This window comes from Vulpes lagopus, chromosome 7 (genome assembly GCF_018345385.1).
Source record: "Vulpes lagopus strain Blue_001 chromosome 7, ASM1834538v1, whole genome shotgun sequence".
Lineage (NCBI taxonomy): Eukaryota > Metazoa > Chordata > Mammalia > Carnivora > Canidae > Vulpes > Vulpes lagopus.
The window spans coordinates 51,788,516-51,804,003 of record NC_054830.1 but is presented as its reverse complement, the minus strand read 5'-3'; the positions used below and the strand labels follow the sequence as shown (position 1 = coordinate 51,804,003).

At 41.4% G+C, this 15,488-nt stretch overlaps 1 protein-coding gene across 1 annotated transcript in view; it reads right to left on the bottom strand.

Annotated features, from left to right (window-relative positions):
• SYN2 (synapsin II) overlaps positions 1-15,488 on the bottom strand; it is a 199,414-nt gene that overhangs the window by 42,395 nt on the left and 141,531 nt on the right. Inside the window, exons 2-4 of the mRNA XM_041762197.1 lie at positions 4,861-4,918; positions 3,522-3,613; positions 1,281-1,437 (exon numbers count right to left, since the gene is read on the bottom strand). Of these exons, the coding sequence (XP_041618131.1) occupies positions 1,281-1,437; positions 3,522-3,613; positions 4,861-4,918 (307 nt within the window). The remainder of the gene's footprint in view (positions 1-1,280; positions 1,438-3,521; positions 3,614-4,860; positions 4,919-15,488) is intronic.

The following is a 15,488-nucleotide window of genomic DNA, read 5'->3' as shown; positions in this document are numbered from 1 at the left end:
TGCTGCGATTGTGAATGGGTGAGAATGTGAACCCTCACCAGATCCCAGATCCCAGGAGGGGCAAAGCCTTAGGCATAGGCTCTTTAATCCTCCCACCTTGGCCTCTGGCATAGTTTTGGAACATAAAGCAGGGGACTATTTTCTTTAAGAGATCCTAAATACTAGAAGAATATAACAACCAGGCTATCAAACTGGTGACAGATACTACTATTATTCCTAGTTTACAGACAAAGAAACCAGGCACAGAGAGGATTACTTAACAAGAAAAGAACTAGCAATAGCAGAATCAGCTCATTTGGCTATGAGGGAGCCAAATTCTAGCAGGTATTGAAAGGGTGGGGAAGGAAAGGACTAGGGTTTATATGCAGTAGGGAAGGTTATATGACTAGGGAGAAAAGGGAGATCCCTAGAAAACAAACTTGATAAAGGCCTCAAATATGCTCTTCCATGATTAGTAACACATTCAAATCATACAACACTTTTAGCCTGTTTCTGCAAAACTCTAGGATTCTTAGATGCCTCAGGCCACAGAGAAAGGTTGAATAAGTGGTGATCAGGAACCCAACCCTCCTTCCTCAACCATAGCAGCTCCCACTGACTCCTCATTCTTTGCTCTTTGTCTTACACTGTCAGGTCTCCCTGGCTTCTAAGGGAACAGTGAGTTCAAGTGTGAGGAAGCGATCAAGAGCAGAGGTAATGGGTCCGTCTAATTAAAAAAAACAAAAAACAAAAACAAAAACAAAAAAACAAAAAACACCCCCTCCAATTCCCTGGGTGATGGAGAGGCTTGGGGTCTGAACACTTTACAGTGACCCTTGGCAAGCCAGTGTGATAGCTGAAGTGATTTTTGAAAAACAAGAGGAAGAGGATGTGATTAGGAGCAGGTGTTTCCTTCTAAGAGGGCAGCCTGGAGCAGCAGTTGTAGGAGCTGGATCCCCACTGGCCTCAGGCCTTTCTAATAGACCATTCAGAGGCAAGAAACGGTATTTTTATTCTTGCATCTTATGACTGAGGGCATCACTTGCAGACCTATAAGGACTTCTTTACAGAATCTTTGCGTGACTTTGTTGTGAGGCCAAAGGTCCACTCTGCAGCAAAGATACCTCAGCCCATGATAATGTTTTATCACCCACCCTACCCCATGTCCCATCTGAAGCTCCTCTCACATCCTCTCAGCTGTGCCTAGTGCATCTTGATTACCAGCGGTGCCTCCTGGGGGACTGGGAGATACAGGACCTGGATCCTACCCTTTAACCTGGGGGGAAGGGGACCTCACTCACCACCCATGGCTTGTCACAGAAGTTGTAAATTGATTCCAGTGAGTTGATGCTGGGGAGGCCTGCGTACTGCATACCAATGATAAGGTGGCGGAAGTCCTCATTCTCTGCCATGCCAAATGCATGCTGCCGGATAAGCACAAAGTCTGGCCGGAAGGACCTGGTAAAAATGTAGAGGCAAGTTTCCCATCAACCAGCACCTCAGGTCATATGCCAACTTACCTCCTATTTCCAAAGCCCTAGACAGTTAGGTATTATGGCACTTCTTAAAGGAGATTCAAGGAACAGATGTCTGAAGTTCTCATTCCTCTGGATTAAGCATTGTCTTTTTCTAAGGTACAAATTCCCTCAGGAGGGAAGAAACATTTTCAGACCCTCACACCTTAAGTGAACAAGAATTTATGTGGTCCCTATGGGGCAATAAAAGAGCAGAAGTTTCTTGTGGCTTCAGAGTTCATGTTCCAAGAGGGTCCCAGTAGACTTTGAAGACATATTGCCTGACTTCACCACCCTGCTATGGAGATTCCTGATCTCAGTGTCCTATTCTGACTCTTTAAAGCTGCTCCTTAAAATAGGCAATGCCCTCATCAGGTCCCCACGAGAGCAAGGGTCCAGGCTGGCTGAGAACAGATGCCAAACTTTCCAATGTTATTCTTCCAAAGTGTACGCTAGGGAGGGGTGCAAATATTTTTCGAAGAACTGAGGTTGAGCAATGGCTACAGGAAGCACTGGGAGTACAGAATGTTCCCATGCATGGGAAGGCACCCTGCATTTCCCCTCTAGCCGGCAAAACTCTTCAGCCGCTCCATGCTCATGCCCTTACTCCAGGGGAATGCCACCTTCCCAGAGAGTCCATTCTGTGGCAGCATTCTCCCTCAAGGCTCTGGAGCTTGCCAGCTTCACACAATATGCAAATACCTACCTGGTTCTTTGCCCAGGCACCCATCCATCCCCCCACGTACAGCTGCAGTACCACCTGGGCTCAGAGATTGGTCTTTTAAAGTGGGGGTGGAAGAAGCTCTCCTTAAACTTCATGCCCATGCCCTCTTCAAGGAACTTAGCATCAAGTCAGGATGGTATATACTGGAGCTGTTCTGATCTCCTTGTGCACCAGTTCTGGGAAACTAGCCAAAGTCAAATCTTACATGGCAGTTTTAGGAACTGAGCCCTAGATTTCCTACACTGGCCAGGTCTTAAGTTCCTATATTCATAACTGGAAGGGCCTGCCTTATTTTTGCCAGATCCCTCCTGGCACCCTGCTATGGGGTGCCTACAGTTCTACATTCTACCTACAGTTGTAGGGGCCCATCATTCTCTCTTGAGCTCACTCCCCACCTGGATGGACATTTCTTTTTCTGTCCTCATCTCTAGGATGGATGAGTTTACATTTCCTGTTGCTAGGTTCCAGACACCTGAACTTTGCCTTCCCTGTCACTGAGCCAGTCCCTGTTGGACATCGGAGACCTCAGTGTCAGGATGCTGCAGACTGAGGTAGGGAAGAGGATGAAGTGAAGATTCTTCTTGGAGCAAGATTCTGATATCTGAAAACCTGATACCATGCTGAGCCCCTGGGAAAAATGACACTGTGGAAACCATTTTTTCCCATCTGGAATTCTCATGATCTCCCTCACAAAATTGTTGTATTAAACTTGGTCACATCTATAAGTTACCCAGCATACCACCCGGCATGTAAGTGCTTGTAACTACAAATTTTTCTTCCATATACAATGTCCCTTCCAACCTAGACTTTCCTATCAGAATTCCCAGGACTGAAGAATATAGAAAGAATACAGGGCTGGGAGTTAAGAGAATTCACATAGAAACACAAGGCTCTTCTACTGACTCACTGAGTAAATCTAAGCAAATCAATGTAAAATAGGTTGAACTAGAATTTTCAAACCTTTTTTTAAAGCAATGGAATCCTATTTTCCAGGGTAAATATACACAGAGATAAAGGCACAAAAATCACACTGGTGGAAGTGGCGCTGGAATCCTAGAACCCTCTGATAGGAATCTGATTACCTCTGAATGAGTCCTGAGTTCTTTCTCTACCATTGGATTAAGAGCTCTCTGAGAGCAGTAGCTAGTTTTCTCTGCCTTCCTCTACCACTTCTACATAGCACACATCATTAACTTCTGTACAATATATCCCATCCCGCTCCAACACTTGACTTTGAAACCACCTTTGCAAACCAGAGACAATAACTCTGAAGGCCAGGACACTGAGGACAGAAGGAACCTTACCGGACAACCTTTGTGCCGTTCCGGAGTACCTGCATATCCACAGCATACGTCCCATCTGCATGGGCCACCAGGTTGAGCTCTGAAAATTCTGCCTGGAAAATAACAGTAGGGGATAAAAGGGTAGATTTCATGTTATATATACATTTTTTTACTACAATTAAAATTGTAAAAATAAATAAATAAAAATAGTAGGGAACTAAGGCCATAGTCTTGGCTTTACCAAGTTCTCCACAGAACAACAGCAGCCCTCCCACCAAACATTTACTCAGTTTTCAAAGCATTTTCACAAACTGATTTCATCTCACTCTCATAGCAAGTCTTTGAGGCAAGAAGGACAAAGATAATTCTCCCCATTTATAAAGAAGCAGTTAAATGACTTTCTGGACAAACAAAACTTATTGTTGGTAGAGATAGGAACAAAGCTCAGGTCTTCTGACTCCTCTGTGCTGCCTTTCTACAAAGTAGGAGTGCAAACTGGGGCAGCATGTCCTCTGTCAGTTTCAACATAAAAACACCAGATTTTAGTATGGCAACTGGGTTTTACTTCTGCTCTGCCCCCAGTTAGCAACATGGACTTTAGGCAAGTCACTTGTCCTCCTGCAGGGGTGGGAGGGGAGATTGTTTCATCTATAAAGTGGGAATAATTTTTAATCAACCCTGACTATCTAACAAGTTGTTTTAAGAGCTAAATGCAATAATGGGTGGGAAAGTACTCTGTAAATTATAGCACACTGTGTAAGGAATGATGAATAACTTCTATTATTACATAGAAAATACATGCATTGTTGAAACTGGACATCCCCTTCTCCACCCAAATGGACTTCTCTATTTATCATGAAGCAAAGGGTAGAGGAAGATTTTAAAAAAAGGGGGGGGGGTGGCTTTCAGGGCTTTACTACATTAAATGAAGATGGTGTAGCTTCTCTGAAGCTGTAGCTTCATGACAAGTAGGCACTACTGCAGGTGAATAACTGAATGACAGTTATATGCCAACCCAAGAATATTATGTCACCAACAATATGGAGATGTGGCCAAGTGTCCCAGGAAGACATTCTCCTAAGGTCTTCCTTAGCCTGAGAATCCTGCACTACAAGAGGCCCTAAGAACCACATTCCTCGCTTTTCTACAGACAACAGGACCATGAAAAGAAATCAGGGAAGTTGAAAGGCAGCCTTCATGGCCGTATCTCATAGAGAGAAAAGCCCCAGGGAAAGGGGTGGGGAAAAGGAGATGGAGAGCCTGGAATCCAGTGACGACTCTGAAGAACTAGATGGTTCACTCTGAGATGTTGAGAGAACAATGATGACGCAGATGTAACACTGGGCCTCAGGGTAATTACCTGTTCCACTTTGATGTCATAATCTCCAAGGACTTTTTTACCCCGGAAGCACTTGGCCCTGAAAAAGAAAACAACCCACACAAGTTAGTTTGTACAAGTATTTGAGATCAGAAATTTACTATCATAAAGAAAAGGATCACAGCAGACAGAACCCCAGAATGAGAGTCAAGAGACCTGGGATAGGGTTGGACCGTAACTCAACTACTAGATCATGATGAGACAGCCTCAAGCAAAGCACTTCTTTACGCTCAGTTTACCCATCCATAAAATAATCCAATGCACTATTTCACTCCCAGCTTTTGGGATTTTATGATAATACCCTTTATCTTTGGGCTACAAAAGAAGTCTAGAGAGCAGCCTGGGTGGCTCAGCGGTTTAAGCGCCCAGGGCGTGATCCTGGAGTCCCAAGTCGGGCTCCCTGCATGGAGCCTGCTTCTCCCCTGCCTGTGTCTCTGCCTCCCTCCCTCTCTCTCTGTGTGTCATCATGAATAAATAAATAAAATCTTAAAAAAAAAAATAAAGGAAGTCTAGAAATAGGAGTTTCCCTAATATGATTCCTGGTAAAGATCAGGTCAGTCTCACACATCTCTATACTTTTCTTATCTTCCCCCATCCTACAACTCACTCTGATTTTTTAGTTGGGTTCCACCCTTGGAATTTTAGTGTTTTTTTTTTTTTTTAGATTTTATTTATTTATTTATTTATTTATTTATTTATTTATTTATTTATGAGACACACACACACAAAGGCAGAGACATCGGCAGAGGGAGAAGCAGGCTCCCTGCAGGAGCCTGATGCGGGACTCAATCCCAGGACCCCAGGATCACGACCTGAGCCAAAGGCAGATGCTCAACCACCAAGCTACCCAGGCATCTTGGAATTTTAGTTTTTAAAGAAACTGTTAACATTTTACTGCTTCATATGTATACTTTCAAAAAGGATTTGAGGCAATTAATAATTTAAGAGGCAAATATAACCAACAAAGTAAGGATTAAAGGACAATGAATGACAAAGTGTTAATTATACCGGAAAAGAAATTTTAAAAATTAGGAGGCTGAGGAAAGTTACTATAATTGAAGAGAAAACCTATACTGTATTTCTGAATTTCAGTTAAGAAAACTACTCAGTCTGAGTTATACAGTACTTATTATTTTCCTATATTGTCACACATCTAAAGGAACCTCACATTAATGCCTCAGGAGCTTCAGAGCCCCTTGTCAGTGGACCATGTTTATGTTTATATTGATACCCATTCCTACTTTACCTTTAATCTCCCCATTTCCCACAAGATTTTCTTATCTATCCACTTACTCTAGTTCTCCATGTGTAAAAGGGCCTTTCCACACTATACCTGCTAGTGAGGTTGGTCTTTCCCAGTGCCTTGAAATTTCAAATTAGTTATGTTTCACTGGAGGTTTCTAAAAGCCTCTCTCCAAAATAAAGGGCATCATGTTCTAGGAATTGTGTGAAAATTTCTTTCAAGAACATCTCATTTAATCCTCATAACAACTTATTATATAGGGATAAAGGTCTTCATTTCTGAGATGAGGAAACCAAGACTCGGGAAAAAATAGCCTATTTAAGGTCACATGGCAAGTTAGTGACAGAGCCAATATTCACAACCAAGTTTGAGTCCTGTGTTCCTGGGACTATATAGTACTGTCTCCCTCTGCTGATTCATTCTCTCCATCTTCACTCCCACCATTACAAAAACTGTGTGTTGCACTGCATGTTTTTTTCTCCATTTTCTTTCTTCCGCTCAAAGGGACTTAATGTTGCGAGCACTAGTTCCACTACAAATACTTCCCACCCTGGTTCCTGTGAACTACCCAGGATGAGGCCAGGCTATTTCCTTTCCTCTCTGGGTTCTGGAACAGTCCGTTCTAGGAAGTTGTCATTTGTCCTATTCAAGTCTCTGGCCATCCTCAAATTGTTCCTCAGAGGCACTCAGCCATCATCACTGAAGACTATCCCTCAACCTTTGCCCCAATACTTCACTAAGCTTCATCAGCTTGCTTCCAGAACCCTGTTCAACATTTATAGCTCAGCAATCCCCTCCAGCAAGGGGCCTGTACCCCTTTTGGCTACTGTTCTTATTTCTTTATTTATGGATTTAAATGATAGTCCATATATGGCACTATCACTCCTCTATAGATCTTGGGCTCTGTATGCTTTTATCCAGGACTTTAAAAAGGAGAAATGGAGTAAATGACCCTGGAGTATCACTCCTCTATAGATCTTGGACTCTGTATGCTTTTATCCAGGACTTTAAAAAGGAGAAATGGAGTAAATGACCCTGGAGGTTCCTTTCTTGTATTGATGAGATATGTCCACCTTTTTACCAGCAATGCTTTCTGATGCTTCCTGTCTCAAAATAGCTCTTGTTCCGTGAGGTAAGTCTCAGAGACATTAACAACAACCTCTCATTCTGTATGATACCTTGCACTTTCAAAGCACATTCCTTGCCTTATTTGTTCCTCACAACTTAGTGAAACAGCCAGGGCAGATAGTACTCTCTGTTTGACGGATGGGGAAATTAAAACCCGAAGAAGTAAAATAATATGGCCAAACCACAGAAAAGTTCATAGGAGCTAAGCTTACAACTAAGAGTTTATATCTATCTTGGCTTACATGTTGCCAAGTATTTTAATTCGCTAACTTATTTTGTGAGTTTAAAACACTGATGTTGAAGTATATTTATAGATTCTGGCTTGGTTTATCTGCCACTTCCTGCATCTGCCCATTGACCAAGTTGGCTAACGATACTGTTTTCATGCCTTTTCCCCGCCCCCACCTCTCCAATGATCTTAATGCCTTTTCCTTAAGGTAATCTGTCCTGTTGAAAATTTTAGTCGGTGTTTCCTGACTACAGGTCACTGACCTCTGTTGGCTGAGCACAATCTTATGGAAAAGGAGTCAAAGATGGCAGGCGAATAGGGCACATTATCCTAGCTGTAGTGTTTGGAAATTTTCATGAAATTTCCAAACTGTAGTTTCCAAGCTGTAGTGTTTGGAAATTTTTTCATGAAAAATCCTGATACTAAGAGAGCAGTGTTAGGATATAGTGTGTTAGAATCCAGGGGAATTGTGAATCACAGGGCTCTGAAATCACAGTCTAGGTGGGAATCCTAGCTGTACCCTTTCCTGGCTCTATGACCTTAGGCAGTGGCTTAAATGAAAACAAACAAACAAACAACAACAAAAACACAAAGGTCATATGGTGAAATTAATCAATATACCTTCAAAAGTACATAAAAGAATACGATAAAAAATAAGTATCTCAATTCCCATTTCTTTTTCATCACACATAATCCCAATTATCAGTTGCAAGCATATCCTTCCAGTGTGGGGAAAATGTCTGCACCTATATCCTTCTAACATACATATAGCGCCATGCTACATAAACTCTTCCTTTTTGAACCTTGATTTTTATTGCACTCAGAAATCCATCTTAGTGATATGCTTTCAGCACATACTGATGGATTTCTTTCTTTTTAATAATTGCATGAAATTCCATTCGAGAGTCATACAGTAATTTCAGCAATATATATTGGTGAGTGTTTAGATTTTCAGTTTTTGGGTTGTTTTTACCATTATAAATGATGCTATAATGGATAACATTTAAGAATATATCCATAGGAGTGTCTCCTGGGCAGCACAATCAGTTAAGCCTCTGACTCTTGGTTTCAGCACGGGTCATAATCTTAGGGTCCTAAGATCAAGCCGTGCATTGGCATGAAGCCGTGCTTCATGCTGATGGAGTGTGCTTTCTCTCTCTCTCTCTGCCCCTCCCCCTCTTCTTTAAAACAAATAAATAAATCTTAAAAATATATGTATCCAGGGGCGCTGGGTGGCTCAGTCAGTTAAGTATCTGCCTAAGCATCTGCCTTCGGTTCAGGCTGAAGATGTGAGATGTGAGAGATGTGAGAGATGATGTGAGAGATCCCCAGGACTCTGGGATTGAGACCCACATCAGGCTTCCTGCTCAGCAGGAAAGAAGGAAAGAAGTCTGCTTCTCCCTTTCCCTCTGCTGCTCCCCCTGCTTGTGCACTCTGTCTCAAATAAATAAATAAAATCTTAAAAATATATTTTTTTGGGGGGGGGGGACGTCTGGGTGGCTCAGGGTTTAGGCATCTGCCTTTGGCTCAGGGCATGATCCTGGAATGCCTGGATGGAGTCCCACATCGGGCTCCCTGCATGGAGGCTGCTTCTCCCTCTGCCTATGTCTCTGCCTCTCTCTCTCTCTGTCTCTCATGAAAAAGAAATAAAATCTTTATATATATATCCCTAGAAAAAAAAAGAATGTGTTCACAGGATAAATATTTTTTTCCAGCTGTACTGAGATATAATTGAAAAAATTGTATGTATTTAAAGTGTACATTGTGAGGATCCCTGGGTGGCTCAGCGGTTTAGTGCCTGCCTTGGCCTGGGGCATGATCCTGGAGTGTCAGGATTGAATCCCACATGGAGCTCCCTGCATGGAGCCTGCTTCTCCCTCTGCCTGTGTCTCTGCCTCTCTCTCTCTCTGTGTCTCTCATGAATAAATAAATAAATAAAATCTTTTAAAAAATAAAGTGTACATTGTGATGACTTAATTTACCTATACTTTGTGAAATGGGATTACCACACTCAGGTTAATTAGCACATCTGTCACCTCACATAGTTACCATTTGTGTGTGTGTGGTGAGAATGCTTAAGATCTACTCTCTTAGAGAATTTCAAGTATACAATACAGTGTTATTAACTATAGTTACCATATTGTACATTAGAAGGATAAACAATTTATTGCAGAATTGCTGGTGCAAGGAACAGACACAGTTACAGTTTTTACTGATATTGCAACACTGCCCCCTACCCCATGCCACCCCCAAGAAAAATATACCATTCTTCTCAGTATTTGAAAGTTTGGGAAAGTTACTTCACCTCCTTTAGTTCCCTTCTCCTTCTCCCAACCCCCACAGTTCCTTACATAAACTGGGCTCAGAGTAGGACTTTCTGACTGGCAGTGTTGTAAAATCAGCCTAAATTCACCCTCTTTGCTCCATCTTAAAAAGAACCTTAGATGTACATCCTTGAAGCACAGACTAAAAATATCTATGGTGCCTGTGTTGTCAATTTCCCTCTATTGTAACATTTTCTTAACAAGCCTAGCAGCTGAGGATCTATGTGGGTTTAATGGCTTGCAGCTTCCTTGATGGGCCAGTCAAGGAACCATATCACCTTACTGCTAAAATGAGTAGAGGCTTCTAGATTTAACTCTTCTTATTCAAGGCAATGAATATGCTCACAATTCCTATCCAACTAGGGCTTGTGAGGCTAAGGATTTCAGGCACTTCTCTGCTAAGGCTGCCTCAAAACTTGGCCCAACTTAGGCAAGCCTAACTTAAATTTTCCCTGTTTTATGCATAGGATAATGGAGAAAGGTCTAGAAATAAGCTAGTGGGGTTGGGTTCAGGCATAGTTCTACCACTTTTCAGCTGTGTGACTTTGGGCAAGTATTGCCTCTCTGAGCCTCAGTTTCTTCATGTATAAAATAGGGTTAATAATAATTGTAATACTGAAGCAAACATTCACTATGCACTAGCCAATATTCCAAGTATTTTATGTATTTTTACCTCATTTATTAATACCATACTCACATGTTGTTGTGAAGACTTAATAAAGTCACATGAGAATAACTGACATGAAATTGTTTTGGAAACTCTGAAATGCTATGCAAATATGAAGTACTATTGGCAAAATGCAACAAACATTTATGTACCAGGTATTATTATTGTTTTACTATTACCACAGCCAACACGGCCTCTTCCTCTTCTGAACTTTCATCCCATGTATTGTCTGCTCACGATATTTGGCTCATAGCATTATCATCTGATACCAACTTTCAAACTCAGTTGTTCAATAACCTGGGACATCCCTCTCCCACTCTCAGCTCAGACAACTGGATTATGTAATAATGCTCAGAGTAAGGACCATCCATCCATATGTGAGCCCTGGATTTTCCAGAACATTTATGATTTTAAATAATGATTATGTCCTATTGACAGCTTATATGATTTGAGCTAAGGCCTATACAAACATAATGATCATATCTATAAATTTCCAACTCCTTCACTGAGCTATGTACTTACCTAGATCACAATCAAGGCTTGCTTATTGACTCGAGATGTTAGGAGTGATTTTTTTTTTTATTGGAGTTCAATTTGCCAACATATAGCATACCCAGTGCTCATCCCGCTAAGTGCCCCCCTCAGTGCCCATCACCCAGTCACCCCAAAACCCCCGCCCACCTCCCTTTCCACTACCCCTTGTTCGTTTCCCAGAGTTAGGTGTCTCTCATGTTTTGTCACCCTCATTGATATTTTCACTCATTTTTCTCTCCTTTCCCCTTTATTCCCTTTCACTAATTTTTATATTTCCCAAATGAATGAGACCATATGTTTGTCTTTTCTGATTGACTTATTTCACTCACCATAATACCCTCCAGTTTCATCCACGTCAAAGCAAATGGTGGGTATTTGTCATTTCTAATGACTGAGTAATATTCCATTGTATACATATACCACATCTTCTTTATCCATTCATCTTTCGATGGACACCGAGGCAGGAGTGATAGTTTTGGCTTGACAAATGTAGAAAACCAGAAGGGGCCACCTTCAGGACTCAGTGAATTGAGCCTGTCTCTAAAGGCCCAGCCTCTTCCTCTCTTCTCATATGTAAACACCTGAGGGTGTCATGTTCTTTCTTCCTTGTCCTTCCCTACACAAAAATCTTTTCTTAATCTCCATCCACACTGGAACTAAAGGGCCTAAAAAGTCTATAGTGTAAATCCTCCCTAGGTGCCTGAGGTTTGTATAAGGATCAAAAACCTCAAGCTAGAATATGAAAGCATTAACAAGCATTCTTAGAGCTCTGGCACTAGTCTAGCACCTAGTAAATGCCTGGCACTTGTCTGGATACTTATCTTTAATACAGTGCTTAGCTTCTGGCACTCACCATCTAACTGGCTTGTTCTTCCAGTCAAGCATCTCTAGGCATCAAGAAGTTAGAAAGCACACTAGAAATACTAGAGGATTCCTATTTCCCACCCTATGGTAAAATTGGGCCGGCTGGTCTTGAAGTTTGTGAGGTCCTGTCGCCACCCACTGGCAAGATGTGTACTTCAGATATGCTGTCCCAGCTCACGCATTCACTTAGCTTGTTGAATAGCCACCAACCCCACTGACCCAGGAACGTATCTCCAGGTGCTTATTTGCCGCTTTGACTATGCGCGAAAATTCACTGTTTCTTTTAGAAAGTCTGTGTCCCTCAAGCTAGATATTTAGCTTTTTGCAATCTTTAGAAAGACAGGCTGTGATTTGTCAGTAAGTTCAGCAACAATTTACTGAGTATCCAGTGGGAGGTGCTGGAACTGTAATAAATGCATTAGCAGTTGCCAAGTAGCGAAAGCACCATCTAGAACAGGAGAATGATATCCATTACCAAAATGGGTCATTGCTAAGGTCCCTTTCAACTCTTAAGCTTTAAAACTAGTATTCACATGCCCAACTTTCAATCTTTCTTTAAAAATTATTTAAAGCACATAACTAAAACAACAGAAGTTTCATTCAGCACAGAAACATGTACAATGAAAAATAAGTTCCCTCTACTTTCAAGAAGCTCACAGGTTTGTGGAGAACAGAAATATAGACAGGAAGTATATGTGTAAATATAGGGTATAAGCTGTAACAGGAGTACCAACAAGGCACTTTTAGAACTCAAAGGAGTTTTCTTTGCCTGCAAAAGTCTGGGAAGGCTCCAGAGAGGGAGCTAAGTCTTAAAGAGTTGAGTAGGAATTTGCCACATGAGAAGGAGGAACAGACTTGAATTGAATGGCTGAGTGTAAAGGCAGAGAGGCTACTTGAACACAGAGCACAGCAGCAGACCTCCTGACTTCAGGGAAGGACACTGTTGGCAGAGCAGTGGGAGCTGCAGGTTCCAAGAAATGGAAGCATTGAACTGGCAAAGGGTTCAGATGTCAGGCTGAATAGTTAGGACTTAATGGCTAGCTTCCAAAATTTTTTTAAAATGTTTTTATTATGAAAAAACTACCCTCAATAGTTATCAACATTTTGCCAATATTTTCCATCTATTGCCGTCACTGTTGTTGAGACTATTGTCTGGGCATTTTATTTTTATTTTTTAAATATATTTTTTATTTTTAAGATTTTATTTATGAGAGAGAGAGAGAGAGAGGCAGAGGCACAGGCAGAGGGAGAAGCAGGCTCCATGCAGGGAGTGTGACGTGGGACTTGAGCCCAGGTCTCCAGGATCATGCCCTGGGCTGAAGGCAGCGCTAAACCGCTGAGCCACCCAGGCTGCCCCAATTGTCTGAGCATTTTAAAACAAATCCCAAATATCATGTCATTCCTTCTATAAAATTTTAAGTACTATCTCTAACTGGGTGGTGATTTATTTTTTTAACGTAACAAAATATATAGAAAATTTGCCACTTTAACCATTTTTAAGTCTAAAATTCAGTGCCATTAAATACATTCACAGTGCTGTGCAATCATCATCACTATTTCCAAAATTTTTTCATCCTCCCAAATAGAAACTCTGTAGCCATTATGCAAGAACTGCCCATACCTACCTACCCCTACCCCCAGTCCATGGTAACTTCTAATCTACTTTTCATCTACAAATTGGCCTATCTTAGGGTAATGACTTTTAATAGTTAATTTGTTATTTAATAATTGGCAAATACTTAAAAAACAAAAACAAAAACAAAAAAAAATAATTGGCAAATACTTTTAACAACTTTACTGAGTCTATATTCAAATTTTCTCAATTGTCTCCAAAAATGCTGTCAAAAATATTAAGCCAGGAGGTGACTTAATCAGTTGTGTCTAAAATCTGAGAGACTACCTTATGTGGAATGTGGGAAAGACTGGAGGGACCACACAAGGCCTTGGGATCATTTGGGAAGCTGATGCAGTAACTAGATATCAGAATTTGGTTTTACCAGTACAGAACAACTGCATAACACTCATCTGACAACTCAATCATTTGATTGATTAGGCCTAGGAACTTTGAAGCTGGCTGGAAAATGACAGTTATTTAAAAAGATGTTTAAAAATATATTAACTAAGAGGGGGATCCCTGAGTGGCGCAGCGGTTTGGCGCCTGCCTTTGGCCCAGGGCGCGATCCTGGAGATCCGGGATCGAATCCCACGTCAGGCTCCCGGTGCATGGAGCCTGCTTCTCCCTCTGCCTGTGTCTCCGCCTCTCTCTCTCCTTCTCTGTGTGTGTGTGACTATCATAAATAAATAAAAATTTAAAAAAAAATAAAAATAAAAAATAAAAATATATTAACTAAGAGGATATAATGAAGTCATAGAAAGTGGTATAGGACTCCTACTAAAGATGTTCTGGAGATATAAATGAGACCTAAGATAGTCAGGTAGGGACTTAACATTGGTAAAGGAATTCTTCACTCAAATTCGGACTTGTTTTCTAATTCACGAACCATATAACTTTCTTTCCATATGTGGAGAGATATGTCTGTTATGGATAATTGGTTTAGGAATAAGAAGCAAACAACAGGAATAAGTGAACACTTTTCTGGATAAAAAGTTCTGTGGCTACTCCTTGATATGAATTCAGTGATTTTTTTTAAAAGATTTTATTTATTTATTCACAAGAGACACAGAGAAAGAGGCAGAAACATAGGCAGAGAGAGAAGCAGGCTCCTTGCAGGGAGCCTGATGCAGGACTCCATCCTGGGACCCCAGGATCATGCCTTGAGCCAAAGGCAGATGTTCAACCACTGAGCCACCCAGGTGCCCTGAATTCAGTGATTAAGCTGTTCAATCAAATGCTCTGCAACTAAGGTCCTTCTTAGATAGAAAGCAAGCTGCATGGTGTCTTAGTTAACATTCATATAAATGATCTGGAAGGGAGTACAAGGGGAAACTGCCAAGTATGCAGATGGCATTGAGCTCTTCCAGGGATTAAAATGCCAAGCTGATTAGGGATAAACTGAAAGAAGATGTGGACGTGGGCAGAAAAGTGGCAGAGGAGTTTTAATGTGACTAAGTGTAAGAAAACACATTCAGGGAAAATGATTTTATCACAGGATCATGAGTGTTCGACTACAATCCAGTGAAGGAAACCGAAATGACAGGGAAAAAAAAGACATCGGTTCTGTACGATGTCGCAGGCAAACCACTGAAAGAGTGAGAGTGAAAGGTTAAAAGATGTTGGGTATCATCAGAAAGTTTACTGGAGGGACACCTGGGTGGCTCAGTGGTTGAGCGTCTGCCTTTGGCTCAGGGTGTGATCTTGGGGTCCTGGGATGGAGTCCTGCATCAGGCTCCCCGCTGCAGGGACCCTGCTTATCACTCTGCCTATGTCTCCACCTCTCTGTGTCTCTCATGAATAAATAAATAAATGATCTAAAAAAAGAGAGAAAGAAAGAAAGTTTACTGGAAACCCAACAGTAAGGCTTTCTTACACTCTGACCTCATCTTTTTGTTTGTTTGTTTTTTGTTTTTTTAATTTTTTTTTAAATTTATTTATTCACGAGAGACACAGAGAGAGTGAGGTAGAGACACAGGCAGAGGAAGCAGCAGGCTCCATGCAGGGAG